The following is a 23,276-nucleotide window of genomic DNA, read 5'->3' on the forward strand; positions in this document are numbered from 1 at the left end:
GAGTTATGTAGAGGTTCAGAATGATGGGGTGGAGGCAAGGACCTTTAAAAAATGAGAGCCAAGGACCTTTCAGTGGGATTAAAAAAAACACCTTTCATTTAGTCCCACTGGAGCACAATAATAAAATAAACTGTCTCATGCCATCGGAAGCAAGGGAACAGCTGTACCTTTTCTCCCTATAAATCAAAACCATGTCACATTGAAAACTGGTAACAATGGATTTTTGTTTTATTTTGCTAGGACTTATTAATATCACCACTCACTTGTTGTACAGCATTGCTGTAGAGGGGACACGGGGAAAACCTTCCCTGCTAGTGTTAGCTCTCTTTTGAAGACTATATGAACCAAATATAAGCTATCCCCATTGTTGACAGTAAAATGCAGCATTAATGTGTGAAAATGTGTGTGTGTGGTTGTATTTGGAGATGCTTGGAGGAGCGCATTCAGGCACCGCTTCCACCCTTGCAGTCCACCCACCAGGTTCCGCTTGCTCACCCAACCCACCTGCTGCTTGCCCAGCTTGTAAGTAAGCAAGGGCACTGGAGGTGCAGTTTGGGGAGGAGGGCACAGTGGAGGGATGCAATTTCAACACTTGACTCGGGCACCATTTTCGGATGATATGCCACTGGACATGGATGCTCATTCCCTTAATTATATAGCAAATAAAGCTGGGGGGGGACTCTAAAAGGTGGGGTTGATTCCCCACTCCTCCACTTGAGTGGCTGTGGCTTATCTGGTGAACCAGATGTGGTTCCACACTCCTGCTGGGTGACCTTGGACTAGTCACAGTTCTTCGGAACTCTGTCAGCCCCACCTACCTCACAAGGCATCTATTGTGGGAAGAGGAAAGATAAGGAGCTTGCAAGCCACCTTGAGTCTCCTTACAGCAGAGAAAGGTGCGGTATTAATTCAAACTCTTCTTCTTCTACAACTATGGTGAGAAGAGTTTTGACTGTCTGACAGCAATAGGTGCTTATGGGACATTTCACATCACACAAACATTGGCACACTAGCTGGGGGCAAAAGATGGAACAGTTCGAGGGAAGGAATGTTTCCCATACAATGACAAAAAGCAAGAATTTTACACTTTGTGTATCTGAACTCTTTTAGACACTTTCAGAATAACGTTGGCCAGTGAGATAATCTGTTCGGCCTGAAGCTTTCCAGCGTTTAAAAGAATTGCCCGAGGCGTTTTAGGCATGACGACCATTAGGATCCTTTCTTCTTTTGAGCGTCTCGCCCGGCTTGAAGCACCATAACGCTGGTGTCGGTCACGTGGTTATCCTTGAAGGCGCCTCAGCAGGCAACTCCCCCCGCCTGTATCACCAAGGAGACCCCCCCTCTTCGCCGCCTCAGCGCTGTCCCCTTTATTCCGTGGACTGCGCCTGCGCACCCTGGCCTCGGTTGCCCGGCGGCGGCCGTTCAGAATGTCGAGCGCGCTGGGGGGTGGCCGAGCCGCAGCCCCTCCCTCCAGCGGGCGCGCGGCGGCAGCAGCAGCTGCTGGTGCGGGAGGTGGGGGGGAGGAGGCGGCGCCTGTGTCGGCGCTGGAGGTGGTGTCCTTCCTGGGGAAGCTGCTGTGCGCAGTCGCGGCGCTGAAGGCGGCTCTCTACCTGCTCCGCAGAGTCTGCCTAGCGATGGCCTGGAAGTCCGGAGGCGCCAGTCACGCCGAGCTCATCCACAACCTCCGCAGTAAGTGTGTGCGCGTGAGGAGGGGGAGGGAGGGCGCGAGCGCCGGGCCGGGCCGGGCCAGCAGGAGGCGGCGGAAGGAGGGGCCAGGCGCGCTCGGGCCATTCATCCGATGTGCTTCGCACGGGCGCGAGGACCCCAGCCCGTCCGTCAGGACCGTTACTCGCCAACCGGCCGCGTCGCGTGCTGGGCGGGAGCCAACCGCCACGGGGGGCGGGGCGCGTTGAGAAGACCTCTTCGACCCCCGGGAGGCGGAGGGGGGTTTGCTTCTTTGCGCGAGAGCGGGGATCCGGCCCAGGGTGGCGGCGGCGGCGGCGGCCACCCCCGCGACCACAGCGGCGCAGGCAACGGCAGAGCCCGTCGCTGCCGGAGGAGGGAGGTGCGGCGGCAGGAGGTCCGCCGAGGGGCCGGTCGCGGCCTGTCTGCGGAGCAGCTGCCTGTGTCGGAGCTGCCTCGGAAGGAGTCCGGGCTGGGAGGCCGCAAACGCAGGTCGGCCGCGGGGAGCTCCGCAGCTGCTCTGGCCTGGCCCGGCCTGTGCCGAGCCGCGTCTCTCTCGAGGCGGTGGCGTGATTGTTCCGGGCCCCGGTGACGATGTCGGCGGGAAGGCGCGAGAGGAGCCGGCGGGGCAGGACGGGCGAGAGGCTTTGCTGGGCCGCGGGGCGTCGTTGGGAATGGTCTCAGGAAGCTCCTAATGGCGCCAGGTGCGTTGAGCGTTTTTGCCTATTCGGGGTCCGTGCGGCCGAGCATCCCTGCGGCCTAGGGAAAGAGGCCTGGGGTTTGAATGAATAAAAGGTTGTGACCGATCCTCCTGCTGCTTCTGCTGGCTTCCCTTTGCGGTGAAGCCGGTGGCTGGAGGGTCCCGGTTGTGGAGCTGGCGAAACGGAAGGAACGAATCTGGCTCTGTTTTAAGAGGAGGAGAGGGAGGAAGCTTTTGTGACCAAGAGCGTTGTTGCTCCTGGCATTCGTTCTCCCCCCACCCCCATCTCCTGACCTCTTTTATCTCAGTTTTTGTGCAGCCAGGCATCCCATGGCCCGTTGGAAACCGAGTGCCTAGGTGCCCCCAGCTGTGCTCGCTTTCATGTGGTGGAGGTGGCCAGAGCTTGCTAGGTCGCCTACTGGGAATAAGTCTCGCCCCTGGGTGTGAGAGTTGAAGGTTCTTCTGTAGGGGCCGTGTAATGTGATACGCTGTTGTGCCTTTACAGGTGAAGTACAGTACTTGTTCATGCATTGTGAAAGGCTTCTGTGTTTGCCCAGGTTTTTGGAGATGTATTATAAATATTTGAATCCATAAAGTTCGCAGGATGGGACATTCGGTAAACAATAGGACAGAGTTAGTGTCGTAGAACCAACTAGGAATCTTTTTTAAAAAACCCTGAAATAAAGCATAATTATTAATATGACACATGAAATGATAAAAAATTATACAGTTGGATCCTACTTACAGCAAGCTGCACACATTAGCAAAGACCACCGTTCCTAATTATTCATCCAAGTACCTTTGGGAAGCATATAGTGCAGTGGTGCCCTGCTACCTGCAGGGAAAAGTGCTCTTGAATAATTTAGTTTTGGATAGTTTGAGGAAAGTCAGGAGACCAGGAGTGTTCCTGACCTCTCTTGGGCAGGCCGGAGGTCAGGCAGTTGATTTTGCTCGTTTGCAGATTAGTGCTTGCAGAAGGCCCTGCTTGGATAAGCAAGGCTGTCATGGTGAAGCGTGAAGGGGGGCGCAGAGATGGTCTCGCAGATCTGAGGATCCAAGGGTATGAGGGACTTTTTTAGGTGACAGCTGATACTTTGAATCCAGGCTGGTAGCTGATTGCCTGCCAGTAGAGAGACTGTAGAATGGGAGAAATATGAGTGCTCCATCTAGCCCAGTGGTTCTCAACCTTCCTAATGCCGTGACCCTTTAATACAGTTCCTCATGTTGTGGTGACCCCCAACCCTAACATTTATCCATTTTACAGATGGAGAACACTGATGCAGAGAGTCTTAGGCGACCCCTCTGAAAGGGTCGTTCGACCCCCAAAGGGGTCCCGACCCCCAGGTTGAGAACCACTGATCTAGCCCCCATTAATAACTGAGCTGCATCATTCTACAGTGTTCCTGAATTGATTTTGAGGGGAGACCAATGTATGGTACTGTAGTTTGGTGGTGCTGTTCCTGTGACATGAATCCCAGTGGTCTAATCAGCTGTATGGGGCCATTTTATGAGCTAGGTTGAGTTAGAAAGCATTTTTTGCGGCTACATTGACTTGCTTCTTCAGCAATATTGTTGGGTCTAGTATAATCTCCTTAAGCTTAACTGAATCAGTGAGGATCCCCTGAACCCCAACAGAAATGGGGAGGATAATATTCTTCAAGATCTCTGCCATCCTAATCAGCCTTATTTTTCAGGGTTTAGTTTCAGTTTGTTTCCTCTTAGCCATTTAACCACTGCAGCCAGAAAGCAATTTAGGATCTCTATTGCTTCACCAGAAGATTTGGATAAGAATTTGTATCTGCATATTGATGATATCCAATTCCAGAAGTACAAATGACTTGACCCAGAGGCTTTACATAGGGATTAAGGAGCACAGGGAATTGGAATTAAATAATCTTTTGATAGTAAAACTGAATATTTATTATGCTTTCAAAAAGCAAGTGTATGTTTATCATTGGAACAATTGTCTATGATCAATATGAAATTTTAGGAAATTAAAATGATTTATAATGTAAATATTTGCATTTTGCTCAATCTCATTACTTTGATAAGAACAGTCAACAGCTGCACAGCTGTATTATCCATATAGCTGTTTTGTAACTGTGGTTTTTTTTCCCCACACCTTTGTTGTAACAGTTTGTAATGATGTTAAAGTAAAAATAAAATAAATGGACTGTGGAATAAAAGTATAGATAAACATTCCATTATTCAAAGTAAAACTAGTAAAACAATGAAAATTCTTAGCCTTTTGTTTGCATGTCACAAGTTATGAAGAAGAAATTGTTATTACCAGATGCCACAAAGTCATTGCTTCTTGAAAGACTGAACTTAGAATCCACATGACCAGAGGCTGTGAGTACTGGTTGAAGAAACAAATGGCATTTGTTTCCCGCCCAAGGACCAGCGCAGCAGCTGCATCCACAGCCCCGCCCAGGAATGCCCGGCCACGTCCCCGTTGTGCCCCACCCAGCCCCATAGTTTGAATCCCACCACCATGAGAACCTGTTACTAAAATTTTTGGATCCCACCACTGGCGTATAAGGCTATATTGTTAGAGTGAACTTTTCTTGTCTTAGTTTTAATATGTTCTAGTCAGCTTTTGTTTGTTTTACTGTAGACCATTTTGAGCAGCAAGGAGAAGCAGTATAGAAATATAGTAAATAAATGGGTTGATTGGGATCCACTGGAGCTTTTCCAAGAGTGGAAGAATTATTACATGTGAAGCATGACTATATTGCCTCTCCTTTCTCTCAGCAGTGGCAGTCCCCCTCCCTCCAAAATATTGTTCCTGAGGTATCTTCCATCTCTTAAGAGCAGCATGGGGGGGGGGGGTAGGGCTTTGGTGGATGGGAGAAGGTTAGAAATTTGCACTTCATCCATGGAAATTCTTCTGTCTACAAAAAAAACTCAGATGGCTCTATGCATTTGTTCTGGTGGAAGCAACATCTCTTCATAATATTTTAAACAATTGCTTTTAATAAAACCCACAGTGGTATGATACAGTTAGTTAATATTCAGAAATGCATTTTATAGACCTCAAAATTTGTTGAAAGCTGCACCTCTGCCAAAATTGCGAGTAGATATAAACTTCTGTAAGGATAATAATCAGATTATTATAAAGTACGTCTTATATAAAAACATAGTTCTGAAATTAACAGGCTTTCACATGAAAATTTTGTTGAGGTAAGTGTGGTTCTCAAACCTGATACACCTGTTGGTAATTAGATGACTAAGCCAGTTTAAAATTACAAGTTTAGCAAGATAATTAAGCATGCAATGGCAGGTTACAAAGTAGATGTAGGTTCAGATGCCTATGCTCAAAGTCATTTCATTTCATTAAATTTATTTCTCGTTCTCCCCGACCAAAGTCAGGCTAAGGGTGGCATACAGACACATTTAAAAACATTCTACTAATACCTAAAACTTCCTATTCAGACGTATCATTAAAAACTCAGGACGGCAAGCGTATTAGAGCCTATGGGAAACTATCCAGCCCAGCTTGAACATAAACCCCAATGAGTTTCAGGTCATCATAAGAAACCAGCAGAGAAAATAAATTTCTTTTAAAAAGGATTTTATTGAAAAAATAAGAAAATGGAATAAAATAAATTCCCACACACTCAGTTACTGGGGTGCAAAAAACACACACATATAAGGTTTCCTAGGATGTAATTTAGTTGTGAAAGACATATATAGAGAGAAGGAATGGAACATCAAAGATTATATTTACCAGTGAATATCCAGGAGACAGACTCCTAATGACCAGTATTAGGCTCTGTATGATCACCTCTGATGGAACAATATTATCAAAAGCAAGGTAGTATGAGACAATATTGAACACCTAACTGGAGTCTGAGGCGCATCTTTATAGGGAAAAACATGTCTTGGGACAAAGGAAATCCTTGAACAAAGGATTTTTCCTCCTGTTCCAGGTGAGGCAGTGGTCTTGAGTGTTAGACTATTGACCTGATGGCTGACCCATTATCCTTATGGGTGTTGCCTGTGTTGGACAATAAACAGGTAACAACCCTTAATGGGGGTTACTACATAAGATGGTCACCAGGAGGTTGAGTCAAAGGAAGACCCTTGAGTAGGTTAAGAGATAAAGACAAAAGAGAACTGGTCTGTCCAGAGGTGCTGTTGTTCATAGTCAAATGTTTCCTGAGTATGTGCAAGGCATGAGGTTGAGGGAGAGTGTCATTTAGGCAGTCTTGTCCAAAAGATCAGACACAGTCCCAATATGGAGTTTCTGAATTCAAACAAACTGTTCTGTTCAGGGCACTGTTCTGCCAGGTCAGACAGGGCAGCATTCCAGACAAAAAGACCATTCTCTCCCCCTTCATGCCACCACAGGTCAGGCTGGTTACAGTAGCCTAAGTTACCTCTTGCAACTCGGTGCTGATAGGGAAAGCTATGTACAGTGAATTTTATCTGGTTTGAATGAATGAAGGTGCTTTGGATGTGGCAGTCAGAAAAGGTTTTCTTGGCAAAGCCTGTGTTGTATGCTGTTTTATTCTTTCTTTGTCAGCTGCTCTTTCATATATTTTCACATGTTCTGTGGTACTATCTCCTTATTCTCCTGATGGTTGTGTTGCTCTGGCAAAGTAGTTTTGAACAAAAAAACACAATGAATTATAACAAAGCAATTCTGTCAGCTCAGGTGTCCCTTAACCTTTAAATTGTGGCTTCACACATGCTGAATTAACTTCCAATCCACTTTCAATGCACTTTGCAGCTAGATTTTACTGTATGAAATGGCAAAATCTACTTGCGGACAATCATTAAAATGCATTGAAAGCAGATTGGAAGTTAATTCAGCATGTGTGAAAACGGGCTTTGTAGGATGAAGCTAAAACTTGGCTGTCTGCTCCCTGCCCCCATATTTGCCAGTCCTTCTCCATCCTCCCATTACCTTTAGCATCCCTGGAAGCCAAGTGTCAAAGTGGTGTGTTGTAGGGGTCTAAACAGAGGCTGAAAGAGAAAGAGGGGTAAAAAAGGGAGGAAAAGAATGAAAAGGTGATAGAAAAGTGGGGAGCATGAACTTTGTGAAAAAGGACAAAGAGAAGGGATCTTGAAAAAGGATAAGGAAGTAATGTGCAAAGTTTTGAGAAGTAGAGCAGCAGGGAAACAAGTTGGCATTAGGGAACAACACTTTGAAAGTTGCTGACAGCTGTTTTTAGTATGTTACAAATCAGTATAACACATTAGTATATAATAATCATTCTTTGATTTTATTATCGCTAAAACAAGGAAACGAGCATGGCCAGAAGGCAGAGAAAGGAACATGGCAGTTGTTCCCTCTCTTTCTCTTGTCACCATAAGGAGATGGCACTAGAGCCAACTCCTCCTAATTCATCCTTTTTCTCTTCTTCACCACCTGGAAGAAAATCACAATTCACTTTTGGGTTCTTACTCAACATATGAGAACCCCTGTATAAGACTGGATCAGTAATTTCTGTAAAAACATGTTTTTTAACTGGAAGTGCCACACTGTACATACAATGTTTGTTTTGTTGTGTAATTTTTGTATCTTACAATTGCAGCATATTGTCTCTGTTTTTTTTTTCAGCTTATGTTGAGCATGAGTCTTGTCATGATAAGCGAGAATGTCAAACTGGCCCGGGAATATGCCTTGCTAGGAAATTATGATTCTGCGATCGTTTACTACCAGGGAGTACTTGACCAAATAAACAAATATCTCTCCTCTGTCAAGGATGCATATCTCCAGCAGAAATGGCAACAGGTATTCTACGCTATTCTCACTGAATTCATTTCATCTATAGCTCTATTTATTAACAGAAAATTGTTTTGGTAGGGAGCAATTAATGTAAACGGACCTTCAAGCTGATTATGGTGGGCTTTCCAGGCTGTGTGGCCGTGGTCTGGTAGATCTTTCTCCTAACGTTTCACCTGCACCTGTGGCTGGCATCTTCAGAGGTGTATCACAGTGTTATACACTGTGTCCAGAGAGAAGTGTGTTACACACTGCATTGTAACACACTTCTCTCTGTGATACACCTCTGAAGATGCCAGCCGCAGATGCAGGTGAAACGTTAGGAACAAGATCTATGAGACCATGGCCACACAGCCCGGAAAGCTCACAACAACCAGTTGAGTCTTAGACAATATATTGAAGATCTTCAAGCTAATTATTATAGAAATTTCAGCTTTGCAGATATTAGGTTTAATTTTCTAAGATGATATCCAGTTATAAAAAGTTTGCTTGTAAGTTCTGTTTGTTATATGTTTATGCTTTAAATAATGTATGTTTTTCACAAGAGAGAAAAACCTGTATATTGGCATATGTAATGCAGCCCCAGAAAAGTTCTTTTATTTATTTAAAGCATTTATTAGCAGCTTTCTTATTTCCAGAGTTCAAGGCTGCTTATGAGATAGGCAAAATACATAAAATAAAATACATTTCAAAACCATGTAAAATTTAAAATCGCAGTTCAGCACTACTAGTAAACTTAACCAGATATGATATTAAATACAATCATCTTCAACTGCCTCCTAAAGATTAAAAGCAAGATGTGTGTGTATTTATATTATGTCGTTGGATAAAGAGATTTGCCTTTTAAATTAACAAGTTTCTATCATTGACAGTGTTTATTCGTATTCCATGTTTTCAATCAGGTTAGACAGGAAATAAGTGTAGAAGCCAAGCATGTGAAAGATATCATGAAAACTCTAGAAAGCTTTAAATTAGACAGCACCCCTTTGAAAGCTGCACAGCAAGAATTACCAGCTCATGATGGAGAAGTCTGGTCATTGCCTGTACCTGCTGAACGTAGGTAAGAAATAATGAGATGGTAAAGTATATTAGGGGTACACAAACAATATGTTAAAAGTATAATTTGGCTAAATACTTTATTTGTGAGCCCCACATATTAATCCAGTTCCAAACCTGTAAAACAACGTGCCCTATTGCTTATTAACACTGCATGGCAACTCTGATAGAACTTCAACCTGATAGTGTGTCTTTGAATCACAGTTTAGATGCCTGTACTATAAATAATTGGCAGGTTTTTCTATTGGAAATATGTTTATATATAAAGCTTTATAGAGTCACATGACCTCTGTAGAAAGGAAGAAAATCTATATTTTGGGGGCCCTAGAATGCATAGGAATTCTCCCACAAATATGTAGCTGTTTGAGGATTTGAAGGAAATGGTTGTGCACTTTATCATGCAAGAAATTTCTGCTTTTAGGTTTCACAATAAACATATTCACGTCAAATATCTTAAGTTTTCTTTCACTTTTTCTAACTAATCAGATCCTCACCAGGACTGCGGAAACGCCAGTCTGCTCAGTGCAATGACTGTAGAAGTCATAATAACCGAGCAGGTGCAGTAGCCAGAGCCCCACATCGTCCCTCCTCCCGAAACACAAATGATAAAGGCAAAATAATTCGTGGCCGAGAAAAGAAGGATCCTCAAAATAAAGGAAAAGAGGACAAAGTAAGTGTTGTAAGGATGATAGTTTAGCTGTGAGAGTTAAACTGAGAACAGGATACATAAGTTATTTTCCAGATAGCCTAGAGGTTGTGGCATTTGTAAGTACCAGCAATTTATAACTGAGACTTTAAAAAAAATTATATTACAAAGTGTTACGTAAGTTTACCTTATATATCATTTGATAAGATAGGTAATATTTTTCCTTTTACAAATACAAATAGCCTGAGTGAATTTATAATTCGGCTGGATTCAAGTTCAATCTTCCAAATCCAAGCTATATGGCCTATTCAGGAAACTTTGTAGACTGGATTTGGATTTTAAATAGGAGTCTGAAGTCCAAGTGCTCCATGGAAGTTGTTTTAGAAAAACTTCCTAAAGTGTAAACCAGAGTTACAAAGTATTCAGCCAGTCTTGAAGTCTGTAGGATATTTACATTTTATTTAACCTTCAAGTGTTTTTCTCTACAAATTCTGAGGGATTTACATACAGATAACTTCTATTTTGTGGAAAACTTATAATTCTGTGAGAAAATTCCTGGTTTCCCTTCCCCACTGCTTTCTCTTTCAGCTAGGGGAAATCCTTTTATCTTGCATAGGCCTGTCAGTTTTGTTCCTAAAAAATTCACTTCTATCCTGAAAACTGGAGTAGGAAAGATATTGATAAGAATTTAGTATTAACTAATTGGTTTCCAACAATCTTAAATGAAAGAACAGGAGAAAGGATGGAAGAAAGTTCAGTGATAAACATTAGTTCTTATGTGCTGGTATCTAAGGACTTGCAGCTAAGATTGGGAAATGCTAATGGCTAAATGTTGTGACATGTAATAACTGGTTGTTTTAGGGTACAGAACTAGCAAAGGTAGAGAATGGATCTGTGTATTACAAGACATATGCAATGGATTCCAGTTTCTTGAGTGCAGTAACATATTTGTATGACAAGAAAAGTGTTATGTACTAGGGTTTTGCTGGAATGGCAGATTCATTTGTTCTCTCCTTGAGGAATGCAGGTGTTTTGGGAGGATTGGGGGGTTTTTTTGCTTGCTTTGTGAGCTAGAGAAATAATACTTGTTGATTGCAAAATAATGGGGCATCTTAGGTTCTGACCTTGTTTTATATGTATGTTTCCAATATGAATGCTTCTATATATGCTCCAATAATAATAATTAAGGTTCCTCAGAGTTTGGTCCTATATAACCATTTTATTAAAAGAACCAACTGTGCCTGCAGAGCTAAAAAGGGTATGTGTAGAATTTTAACCAAATAACTGGTTTTGTGGGATAGCTTATTGGACTGTAATAGAAAGTTCATTGTAGAAAGGAGGATTTCAAAAAACTTTTTACTGCATCACACACTCTCAAACCAACACTTGTGGTGTAACCCAGTTAAGGTGTATCATCATCTGTCACATTTTTACCCCTACTGTGAAGATGCTTCGAGTGTTATGCGTGTTCCCCTCCTGCACATTTTATAGTAGAATTTGTGTTGTTTTGATGGGAATACATCAGCCAAGAACTTTTTAATAGGCCTGTGTTCTTCCCTCCTTTTTTAAATCGTACGTGCAGTCTGCAATGGAGCCAGGGTCTCTATTTGACAGCAGAAATGCCAGTGACCTGTTGCTCTTCTAATGATATTTCTGTAACTTGGAGTGATTGCAAACAGTTTTATTATTCATTGCATGTCTTTGATTAGCACAGACCTGTTAGCCAATATTTGTGCTTCTTTGCTGTTGTTCTTTGCATAAGGAATATTTAGGGTGCTTCCTTTCTGTACCAGGAGCATACGTTTAAGTAGTTATGTGCAATATATGTCATTAGTAAACTTGGAATCCTCATTTTTTTTGCAGTACTCATAAGCTATGTAAACAGTGTCCATGTTTACATAACTTTACAATAATGTTCAGGTGTTAAACCAGGGACTGTTCATATTACATACAAGTAATATTCAAATAAATGTGTGTGTCTGATATGCCCATTTTGTTTGTAATGCAGAGTAAGTCTTCATCTGACATTTCAGAACCTGAGCCAAAGAAATTTGATAGTACTGGGTATGATAAAGACTTAGTAGAGGCTTTGGAAAGAGATATTATTTCTCAGAATCCCAACATCCGATGGTAAGTGTGAGCATGTTCTCATTTTAAACAAAAATTAGAGTTGTACGTGTTTAAGCTTGTGAGGCCTTTAAGGGGAAAATTCCTCACACTTTTATACATACAGTTCATTAATTCTGATGATGAATTGTACATCTCTTTGGAGTTTTTTCTCCAATCGCTTTACAAGATCTAGTGCAGTATAAAAGAGTCAGTACAGTGGGTCAGCTTGTCTATTAGAAACCGACAAGCCTTGCATCATTTTTATTTATCCAATTAATTATTTTGTACCTTGCTGTTCTCTCCGATGGGGACCATTGTTTGGGAGAACATAAACCAGGTTTGTGAAGAAGTGCTTAATAGCATCTGGCAAGAATCCTCTTCTTAGCTTGCCTGCCTGTCCGCATACTCGTTTGTAAACATCCTGGCAAAGAATATCACTTTGATAGTGAGCTACTGTGTAAGCAAATTCACTCCATTTTGAACAACTCATAGCTATCTCTTCTGGTTGAGTTCAGCAAAACTTGTCCTTCTGGTTTGCAGCAGAAACTGGATTTATGCAGTCCTAATTAGCTCACCCTGGTTTCAGTCACAAAGCCATCTGGTTTCCCTGATTTATTGTCAAGGATTAAATAGGAAAAAAAACCACTGTATAAAGGATTATAACTTACAGTGCCAAACAAATGTTTGAGGAACTAGACCAGGGGTAGGGAACCTGCGGCTCTCCAGATGTTCAGGAACTACAATTCCCATCAGCCCCTACCAGCATGGCCAATTGGCCATGCTGACAGAGGCTGATGGGAATTGTAGTTCCTGAACATCTGGAGAGCCGCAGGTTCCCTACCCCTGAACTAGACCAAGGACAGAAGGTTAGCCAGTTTGCCTGAAGCATGGGAGGGGGGTAGAGGTGTGATGAATAGAATAAGGCATTTAGGGTTTGAAACAGCATCAGGTAGAGTTAGAGGAGCAAACCATGCAGCAAAAAAACCCTGTTTGAAGATACCGCTGTATGTTGTTCATGCTTTATTTCACATTTCACTGTCTTGAAATGAAAACAAAAAAGAATGTGATTCCAGTTTACAAAAACTTTCCTGTCTGATTACCTGAAAGTGGTTCTTATTTCCCATATACAACCAACTGCTAATTTTATACAAATCTGTCATCTAATAAACTCAGTCTTAGTTGCCGTAGGGAGGATGCAGTTTTAGAAGTTAAAGTGACTGCTAACCCATGAGCTATCTAGCAGAGTGTCTTTCCTGCCTTTTGTGTGCCTCAGTGAAGCATGAGATACTAGGGTGTTGTGGGTTTTCCGGGTTTGTATGGTCATGTTCCAGTAGCATTTTCTCTTGATGTTTCCTCTTCATCTGTGGCTGGCATCTTCAGAGGATCTGATGGTAGTAAAGCAAGTAGAGTATATATACCTGTGGAATGTCCAGGGTGGGAGAAAGAACCGTTGCTTGTTAAAAGTGTTAAGGGTGCAGTTTGCAAATGTAATTTGCATGTGTTAAGTGGAATCCACCCATTTTAGCATGTATGTAACACTGAAGTTGCATAATTAATTAGTGAGAGCATCTGCTTAGCAGTTGCCTGGCATTTTAATCCATTTAATTGTTTCCTGCAGAGAGACATCCTGTGTCTGGGTAGTGTTCACTAACCATTGTATTGATTCTAGAGTTTTAAAGTACTGGTAGCCAAATTTTGTTCATTTTCATCGTTTCTTCTCTTTTGTTGAAATTGTCCATATACTTGTGGATTTCAATGACTTCTCTGTGTAGTCCTTTGTTCCTACAGGTAGAAAAGTAGACTTTGACCTTAATCTGTCTGATAGATCTTGACTTTAAATTTAAGTGTTTGAATATAAACTGATCATTAATATATTGTTATAGTCAGATATCATTTAAAAATGTAATGTGACTGAAATTTTACAAATAAAAACAAATGCAACTTGGTATATCAACTCAATGGAACTATTAGATCACTGCTTCTCAAATGTTTTGACTTGTAAACTTATTCATGCTACTCAGCCCTTCCCTGTCATAAACTGCAAAAATCTCACATCAATTTATATGGAACAAGTTTATATTTATTTTTCATTTTTAATATTTATAAATATATAGAGTGCTGAATAGGGTGTATTTCATGGCCATTTAGCTGAGGCAAACCCGTGTTTACCATTGTATGTATGCCAGTAGGAAATGCAGCTAGTCGCACTGTCCTGAGGAGCAAGTGTCCATTGTTCAACTTACAAATGTGTAAAAATATCAGACCACATTTTAGTCATGTACTTAAAAAGGTAATGTTTGAAATGGCTCTTGCTTTCTTAGCTGAAGAAACAGGAGTTTGCAAGAAAGACTGAGAACTTGGGGAAATTTGAATTTCCACTCAGTGGAAGCTGCCATGACATTTCATCTACTTATGCCTGGGCAGTACTGGGGCAAATGTTGGATAGGTTGACTGGTTTGCTTGACCAATACACAGGAATGGTTGACTTTTCTATCACTTTTATCAGGGTGGTGTACATGTTTCTTTCATCTTCATTTTATACACCAAATTAATGATGTCAGTTGGGCTGAAGGAGTGAACGACTGGAGTTCAGCTTAGACCCACCCAGGAACAGTACGTACCAGGGAGGCAGTAGGCTTAGGCTACACTGGCTGCCTCCTGCACTTCTGGAAGCCAGAGCAAGCCCATTCTAGCTCTACAGGCAGGGGCTTGGGTTGGATCCAGTGCAGAATGGGTGAGTCTAAAAAATACAGGCCTAGGCTGTTGTGGCTGTTCTCTCTCCACTCTCACACACATGCGTACGCACATGCACCATCACTACTAGGGCTTGTCTTGCTCAGCAAGTCTGTGCATGGAACACTTGGCATCTGGCAGGCAGAGCCTCTGTTCTCCTGGAGGCTCGGAGGACATCTAGGATGGGTGATTTCCCAACCCGTTCACAGGGAGGCAGAAACTTAAACTTGCTACTTCCTGTAGAAGGCCAAGTGTCCATCTTGTAATCCAGTATTTTTCCTGCCTCAGCAGGGAGAGCAGTGCTTTTCTCTGGCTCCATAGCCAGATTAGGTTTTTTGTTGTTCCAGGTTGTGAGTTTGTGTTCTTTGTTGGTCTTTAGTCTTGTAAGGTCTTCTTGGAGTGTGTGTGATTTTTGTGTGTCCTTGAGGGGATTTTTCTGTGGCAAGGTAGACCTTCCCACCAAAAAATGAGCCCTCTTAAATGGTGGCTCCGTCTTTTACTCCTCCACCAGAGACCTTCAGTAGGTCCTCTGCGGAGAGAACCAGGGTGGCGACCCGAAAAGGGTCCTCAGGGATCAGTCCAGGAGGTCTGGTCTACCGCTCAGCATAATTTTGAGCAGAATTGTAATTGCTGTGTTCAGTATCATGTCATACTTTAAAAAATATTCTTTTTCTTTTTAAAGGGATGATATAGCTGACTTAGTGGAGGCTAAAAAATTGCTTAAAGAAGCTGTAGTCTTACCCATGTGGATGCCAGAATTCTTTAAGGGAATTAGAAGGCCTTGGAAGGTAAAATATATTGATCATTTGGAAGCATTACTGAAATTTTAAGATGTGTCCTAACTTCCTTCTTGCTTTGAAAACCTCCTGAGGATCAGAGGACCCACTGGAACAGAATTCACTAAGGTACTGGGGGAGGGGTGGCTGGCTACAGTGAGGAGGAAAAAGAAGTTAAAATCAGAGTCTCTTCCTTATGCTGGTGGGTAATGCTGGCAAAAAGGAAATGCTTCACCTAATTTCCTCTCCCAGTTGCAGCCCCCTCCCCCCAATACTTGGCTGTATTATTGTGATCCCCCGGGGATTTTCATAGCTAGCAAGGGGAAAGTGTTATAAGACCTATTATTCATATCATAATGTTTGATCCAACCATTGTTCTTCTGCTTGATCCAACCATAGTTCTTCTGTAACGAACTATTTTGGTTATATTTGTATGTAACTTGGTTTTAGCCATAAATAAAACCAGTTATTATGTTTAATTTAGCTGAAGTCTTGATAACTACAAATCATACAAATGGTGTTGTATCCCTGCATTGTTACTTTAAGAATCTAAAAAATATTCTCTTACTCTACCGTTAGCTGTTACAGTGGATGGTGCAGAATACTACAGTGTGCTGTTGAATGTATTCTAAACGTTCTAAAAGTTGGTCTTCACATTGTTTTTTATTCTGAAATCTTTTTTTTTAAATAGGGTGTATTGATGGTTGGACCTCCTGGTACTGGAAAAACCCTTCTTGCAAAAGCTGTAGCTACTGAATGCAAGACAACTTTTTTCAATATATCTTCATCAACACTTACTTCAAAATACAGAGGAGAATCTGAAAAACTTGTTCGGCTGTTGTTTGAAATGGTGATTTTAGAACTCATAAGCAATGATTTGAAATCATTTTAGAGGAGTAGTAGGTTATAACTGGCAAATGGTAAAATATCAAAATGTTCTAGAATTCTTGATTATATATAAGGTTTTTGTAATGTTTGGCCTAGGGCATGGTGGCCATGCTAATGACTTCTTAGTTTATGGCTGTCGAATTACTGTTCACAGTACTACAGACGTTTAAGCATCCTGCACTACAGAGTAACCTTAGTGATGAAACCTGCTTCTGATATTTAGAATGTCCTCACCTCATCATTTTATATAGACTTGTTGTCCAATACTGGAGTGTTTTGAAGGCACTGTTTGCTAGAGGTGTATTCCATTTTTTTCCTGGTATTTTTGGGGGGTCGGGGAGTGTCGAGTTTAAAATTCCTAAAAATTTTCAAAAAGCCGATCTCCCCAGCGAGCTTATTCAGAATATTTCAGGTTTTTTTACGCCAAACCCAAAATGCAGGGATCAGCAGTGGGGAAGAGCTGCATGTAGGCATCAGCTGAGTCAAGCCCTCTGTTGGCTGAGCAATGGGAATAGCCGGAAGTTCTTTTTTGGCATTTGCTATTCGGCTCTAACCAGATAGCTGGGTTTTTTATTTGGCTGAAAAATGCTGAAATTACTTTGTTTGGGAAGGGGAGCTTTCTGGCTCAGCTATATCCAGATACACAGCCCTACTTCTTAGTACTTAACCTGGCGAATTCATATTGCATTATGTTATAACTTAATGTTTTCTGAACTGCCTTGGAAACTTTAATAATAATAAAGTCTAAATAATTACACCTATTATATCATTATTTGGACAAGATTATAAGTCAAAATTATTATGTAAGATCCTTGTTGAATGCTGGAGGGTTCTTTCCCAAGCTAATTTCTTCAGGCCAAAGATGAATTGTTTTTTATGAAGTAAATTCTGCAGTACAAAACAGTCTACATTTCATGAATAAACTTAGGATAAATCTATGGATGTTCTCTTATTTTCTTGTATCTTCAGGCTCGATTCTATGCACCAACAACAATATTTATTGATGAAATAGACTCTATCTGTAGCCGCAGAGGAACCTCTGAGGAGCATGAAGCCAGTCGAAGGGTGAAGGCAGAACTGCTTGTTCAAATGGATGGTAAATATATTTATTTGTATACTGAATATTAACAATCAGAGCTGTTTACTGTTTCAGTAACACAAAGTATGCCTAGGATGCTTTGTTGCTGCTTTAATCAAACAGCACATCTAAAAGTCTGATGGATAAAGATTTTTGTCTGATTATCGAAAGAGGTTAGGGATATGGTTTATCACACTTTATGAAGGAGAGCATTCCATTACTTAAAACAACAACTGAACTGACTTTATTTCTTAAGGAGGCTAGCTTTTTTTTATTTGCAAAAGATGTTACCCAGAGGAGAGCCTTACTGACAGATGATACAGGATAGAGACCTCCAAAATCCATTTACTGGGGGAGGGGGGTGCGCTGAAGCCGGTGGAAGGATTGCACTGGCACTGATGCTACCAGCACTCTACAAAGTGGCACAGACACCACTTCACAGTGACTTGCCCCAGCAGCAGGGTGCCACGGTGGAGTAACCAGGAGGTGGTCTTCCATGTCATTATTCCAGGGGTGTTCCTGGAGGTGAAATCGTCTTTAGCCTGCTCCCAAAGGATTTTCGACGCCCCCTACGCCAGCAGCCAATTTACACCACCAAGTAGTGTGGCATGTCAGTCTACTCTGTGGGAATTTTTCAGGTGGCCAAGGTTTTTTCTGGTTTTTCCTCCTTCCCGTGCCATTTGAAACCCCATTGGAGGCAGTAAGAGTGCACTACTGTGGCTTTGTCCCCAGCGACTGCACTACTACCACCACCACCACTCCCTTTGGAATGGACTGCCTGGACTGTAAAGGACAAAACCAGTACACCATCCTGAATTGGACCCAGAAACACATTTGAAAGAAATCAGTTTTCTGCCAAAAAAAAGAGCCTAAAGCATTTTGAACAAATTGAAGTTTATGGATGATCTTCAAGCTCCAGTCCATTTAGAGTGCTTTCCAATAATTCAATACGAAGGTTAGTAAAGCTGAGTGCTAGTAGACAATATTCCAGCAGTAGGTACAATGGTCTTATCAGTTAAACAAAAGCACCCCAGGGTGCAACCATTGCTTGGGATTCCAAAAGTAAAGCTGAATCCAGGTTTGACATCTTTCTCCAACATAAGTGGCTCTTCCACTGGAGGAAGAGCCATTTCAAGTTGGAGGAGGGGTCTTTGGGTAAGAGAAAGGCTTGCAGGATGGTTGGATTCAGCCAATGAAAGCTGCTAAGGGATCCAGGAAAATCAGGCAGAGTTACAGTCCCCATCTTTTTTCTGGTAAACGTCATCAGGGTGGGAGAACAGTTTTCCCAAAATGGACTCTGAAGCCAGATTTTGTATGCAAATTAATTGTTTGTAGGTGGTAAGTTTTTATTCTTAGATTTCTGTGAGATATGAGAATTCATGTTCCGGGGTAAGGCTTATACTAATCCACTATCTAAAAGAGTCACTTATGCCATATCTTGTTGAAAATGAATCCAGCTGCATTTTTGTTTTTTCAACTGTCTTCTTTCACAACTCTCGAGAGATTTATTCAGCACCCAGAAGCCTGAGGGCCATTTCATAGGTTATTTTTTTTGAGAGATTTATATGTTGTCTCATAATAGACCTGAGCTGGTTATGCATTTAACAGCTGCTAATCACTTAGGGCAGTGATGGCAAACCTTTTTGAGACTGAGTGTCCAAATTGCAATCCAAACCCCACTTATTTATCACAAAGTGCCAACCTGGCAATTTAACCTGAATGCTGAGGTTTTAGTTTAAAAAAAACCGGTTGGCCCCCTCTTCCTCCACCCCACCCGCTCGAGCAGGGGCCAGCCTGCTATAACCTCCAGCAAGTCTCGCGCACACCGCTCTGTGCCTCTCTAGCATCTCTGCCTCCTCTGCTCCCCCCCCCCTCAGGCAGCAGCCACCCGGAGCACAGGCACCAGGCCCACCAGCCGCTCACCGCGGTGCGCGTAAATCGTGCTCAGTGGTCCAAGCCATCTTAGATGTGTGTGGGGTGTGTGTGTGATTTTTTGGCCCCCACATGACGAACTCTGTGTGCATGTGCTCACAGAGAGGGCTCCGAGTGCCACCTCTGGCACCCATGCCATAGGTTTGCCATCACTGACTTAGGGAATGTATGTTATTTGGGTTTGTGGAGAGTGACTATATTCATTTTCTGAACAAGCCAACTGTGTCTGAATAAGATTTGGTTCTAGTCTTGGAATCAATGAACAATTTGAAAACCATAAATGTTTCCCTCCTTTCAGAGCTGTCGTAGTTCTCTTCTTTCTCTTTAAAAGTAACAAAATGTATATTGATGGTGGGAGGGCCGTAATAGCCAACGAATATCTCATACAACCACTTCTGTCAGGCTGGTGACCAGGTATTACCACTGCCTGTTTAGAAGCTCAGTGGCATTCAAGATAGTGACAGTTCAAAGTGATGGAGTTTTGTTGCTGGAAGTCAGCTTACTTTGAAATGAATTGCTTTGGATGACTTCAAGTATTATGAAATTACACTTGCTGCTTATAATTTCTTTGATGCTTCTAATTTCTATTAATTTAGGTGTTGGAGGGGCTTCTGAAACTGATGACCCTTCAAAAATGGTTATGGTACTAGCTGCAACTAATTTTCCATGGGATATTGATGAGGCTTTAAGACGACGGCTAGAGAAAAGAATTTACATTCCTTTACCATCAGGTATAAACATTTTATATCAGGAAAACCCAACCTCTTACCATTCTAAATGATAAATTGTAGAGCTGTATCTGAATCCCACAATGAGACTTTTCCACATTAAAGTTAGTTCCCTTTGCAAGCACCATATCATTACTGACCCATGGGGTAATGTTGATTCATAGTGTTTACTAGGCGGACTATCTGTATGGGGTGACTTGCCACTGCCTTCCCCAGTCATCTACACTTTACCCCCAGCAAGCTGGATACTTGTTTTTACTAATCTCAGAGGATAAAAAGCTTAGTCAACCTTGAGCCAGCTACCCAAACCTGACTTGCATCGGGGTTAAACTCAGGTCATGAGCAGAGGTTTGACTGCAGTACTGCAGCTTACCACACTGCACCACGGGGCTTGTTACTTCCTCATTACAGTGAAATTCTTATGTATCATGTAGAATTTACGCTGAAAGTCTCAAAATGCAGGTCAAATTGAGTTTATATAGCTATTTTAGGATAGCAATGTAATGTTTAGAGAAACGTTATGTAAAAAATCCTCAGCATTTTAATTCAGATTAGTAACCATGCACATCTAGACCAGCGTTTCCCAAACTTTCTATAGCCGGGTTATTTTAATACCTCTCTTCTGTGACTCATTAAAATATTTATGGCCTATTTATCAGTAAAATAAAACAAATTTGAATGTCCAGTTTTTCCTCCCCTCTGGCTCCTTCACTTTGTTCTCCTTCTCTGCTGTGCTGCACTTCACTCACTCTTCACCTACCCTGTGTTTTCCCTCGTTTGCACTTTTATCCAGTGATGGGATTCAAATAATTTAACAACTGGTTCCGGTGGTGGGATTCAAATAATTTAACAACTGGTTGTTTACAAGCACCATTTTAACAACCAGTTCTGCAGAAAGTAGTGTGATCCTGCTGAATCCCACCACTGCTTTTATCCCTTTTCCCTGTGTTCGTATTCCTATATAGGTCCACCGCCAATCACCAGCTCTGGCCCTGGGGTGGCTCGGACGGTTTTAACAAGGCCATACCCCCATCATGTGGCTGCCCCGTGCCTGGTTAGGCAGGGATGACCCCAGCCCTGCACCGGGCCTCATCTGTACACATCGTCGTCAGGGAGGCTTCCTAGGATGCCACTTCCACCCCCACCTTCCTCATGGCACCAGCATCTGCAGCAAGCTGTGGCTCCATCCCCAGCCCCTTTCTGGGTGGTCAGGGGGGAGCCACGAAGCTGCTGTTTCGTCCAGGCTGGCAGGCTGCAGGTGGGTGGTGCCCTCTGAGCAGGGGAGGGGTGGTCGGCCCCAGCCCTGGACATTAGGTGACCCAGCATTTTGCTTTTGTGACCCAGTGGTGGGTCACGACACACCATTTGGGAAACGCTGATCTAGACTAATTAAAGATGTCATTATGTAGGGACCTGACTGTATTTTGTTAACGTTGTCACTGTTGTTTTATCTAGCTAAAGGCAGAGAAGAACTTTTAAGAATAAATTTGAGAGAACTAGAGCTTGCTGATGATGTTGACCTTGCAACTATAGCACAGAATATGGAAGGCTATTCTGGTGCTGACATTACCAATGTGTGCAGGTATGAAATATTTGAACAATACCCGAATATAATACTTGAACATTTAATGTAAATGGAAATGTTCTATTTGCTATACCATTAGTGTTCATCCAGTAGCTTGCACCAATGCCACATTTTCCATTCCCTGATATGATTTCTACTCCATTTCTTCTGTATCTTTTTCTGTCTTGTCAGCGTTGTCGTCTTATAATTTTTCTTCTACTTTTCTTCATCTGTTATTGTTTCTGTACCCATTTGCTTCTTCTCCTAATAATTTCACAATATGAATTCCAGCAACACTTCTAGCTCAAATAACCTTAGAGAAAATGGAATTTGTACTTTGCCTCTGGTCCTGCTAATGGAGCTTGCCTATATGTCTACTATTTATGGCTTTTACTTAAAGCACCAGTGATGCCAGGATCCTAGATTCCCATGTTTTTCCTAAAGCAGATCTAAAGGGAGACAACAAATCTGGAGCAAGCTTTATGATGACAGAAATATAGTCAGAGAAAGAAAGGCTGTGAAAATAATATTCTGAAAGTTGAGTTAGTCCAAGGTTTCAAAGTCTGTGGGTAACTGCAAAAGATCTTTTTTGTGTGCTGAAATAGAGTTACTATTATTTTAGCCCAGATCAGTTTAAGTTCAACTGCTGTAAAGAGCCATAATCATAAGTGAGCAAAAACAGCACACCTCTGATACTTTCAGCCAAAAGATTGATGTTTCATCTGCCTGGTGTAAGAATGTCTTATACTGAGTACAGACATATGGAGATGCTTCTTTTCATATTATGTCTGCTTAAAGCTGTGCTGAGGAAGGCTGAACAAATCTAAGGAATATAAAAAGTTACAAGGGTCAAGAACGACAGGTAATCACGTCTAATCATTTGGTTTACTTCCAGGAAGACCCAACTAGCTGTTACAGATAATATACTTCTAAATTAGAATTATGGAGTTGGAAGAGGCCATTAGGGACATCACGTCCAACCCCCTGCAATGCAGGAACACACAATCAAAGCACGTAACTTCATTAAAACAATTTAGTTCACAGCATGACCTGTTTGCTTTTGGGCAACCTATCCTTTACCCTAAGAATCTGGCAACACCAAAAAGCCAGTGGAATTCTTTCCAAGCTTGCGTTGAAAGTTTCCTAAATGGATTCATTGATCTTGTAAGTTACCCAGTTCTTATCTACAACAACTGCTTCATATTTGTTTAGTACTACTTTGAGTCTGTATATTGTCACAAAATTCACTCTTGTATCTGAACAGGGATGCTTCACTGATGGCTATGAGAAGACGCATTGAAGGCTTGACGCCTGAAGAAATTAGAAATCTTTCCAGAGATGAAATGCACATGCCAACAACAATGGAAGACTTTGAAATGGCTTTAAAGAAAGTTTCTAAGTCAGTCTCTGCTGCGGACATTGAAAAATATGAGAAATGGATACTTGAATTTGGATCATGCTAAGCCTATTGTGAGAAATCTGCCTTACATCTTCAAACAATTCCAAAAGTAATTAAAAATAGTACTCCAGGGCACTGACTACTGTTTTTTTAAAGTTTTATAATTACATAAACAACAATGCTTAATAAAGTTCATTTCTTAAACTGGAACTCTTATCTCTACACACACACACCGTGTTTCTAATGTTGC

At 41.9% G+C, this 23,276-nt stretch overlaps 1 protein-coding gene across 3 annotated transcripts in view; it reads left to right on the forward strand.

The window, feature by feature from the left end:
* KATNA1 (katanin catalytic subunit A1) overlaps positions 1-23,230 on the forward strand; it is a 24,294-nt gene extending 1,064 nt beyond the window's left edge. Inside the window, exons 1-11 of one of the 3 annotated variants that reach the window (XM_048488919.1) lie at positions 1,399-1,689; positions 7,953-8,126; positions 9,020-9,177; positions 9,660-9,843; positions 11,828-11,949; positions 15,344-15,449; positions 16,129-16,287; positions 17,295-17,421; positions 19,932-20,066; positions 21,519-21,645; positions 22,892-23,230. In XM_048488919.1, the coding sequence (XP_048344876.1) occupies positions 7,956-8,126; positions 9,020-9,177; positions 9,660-9,843; positions 11,828-11,949; positions 15,344-15,449; positions 16,129-16,287; positions 17,295-17,421; positions 19,932-20,066; positions 21,519-21,645; positions 22,892-23,090 (1,488 nt within the window). In that variant the 5' untranslated portion in view covers positions 1,399-1,689; positions 7,953-7,955 and the 3' untranslated portion in view covers positions 23,091-23,230. Of the gene's footprint in view, positions 1-1,398; positions 1,690-1,943; positions 2,388-7,952; positions 8,127-9,019; positions 9,178-9,659; positions 9,844-11,827; positions 11,950-15,343; positions 15,450-16,128; positions 16,288-17,294; positions 17,422-19,931; positions 20,067-21,518; positions 21,646-22,891 lie in introns of those variants that run through there. The other 2 variants (XM_048488928.1, XM_048488909.1) reach the window with 2 other exon arrangements.
* The last annotated feature ends 46 nt before the right edge of the window (positions 23,231-23,276 follow it).

Source organism: Sphaerodactylus townsendi, linkage group LG01, assembly GCF_021028975.2.
Source record: "Sphaerodactylus townsendi isolate TG3544 linkage group LG01, MPM_Stown_v2.3, whole genome shotgun sequence".
NCBI classification, from domain to species: Eukaryota; Metazoa; Chordata; class Lepidosauria; order Squamata; family Sphaerodactylidae; genus Sphaerodactylus; species Sphaerodactylus townsendi.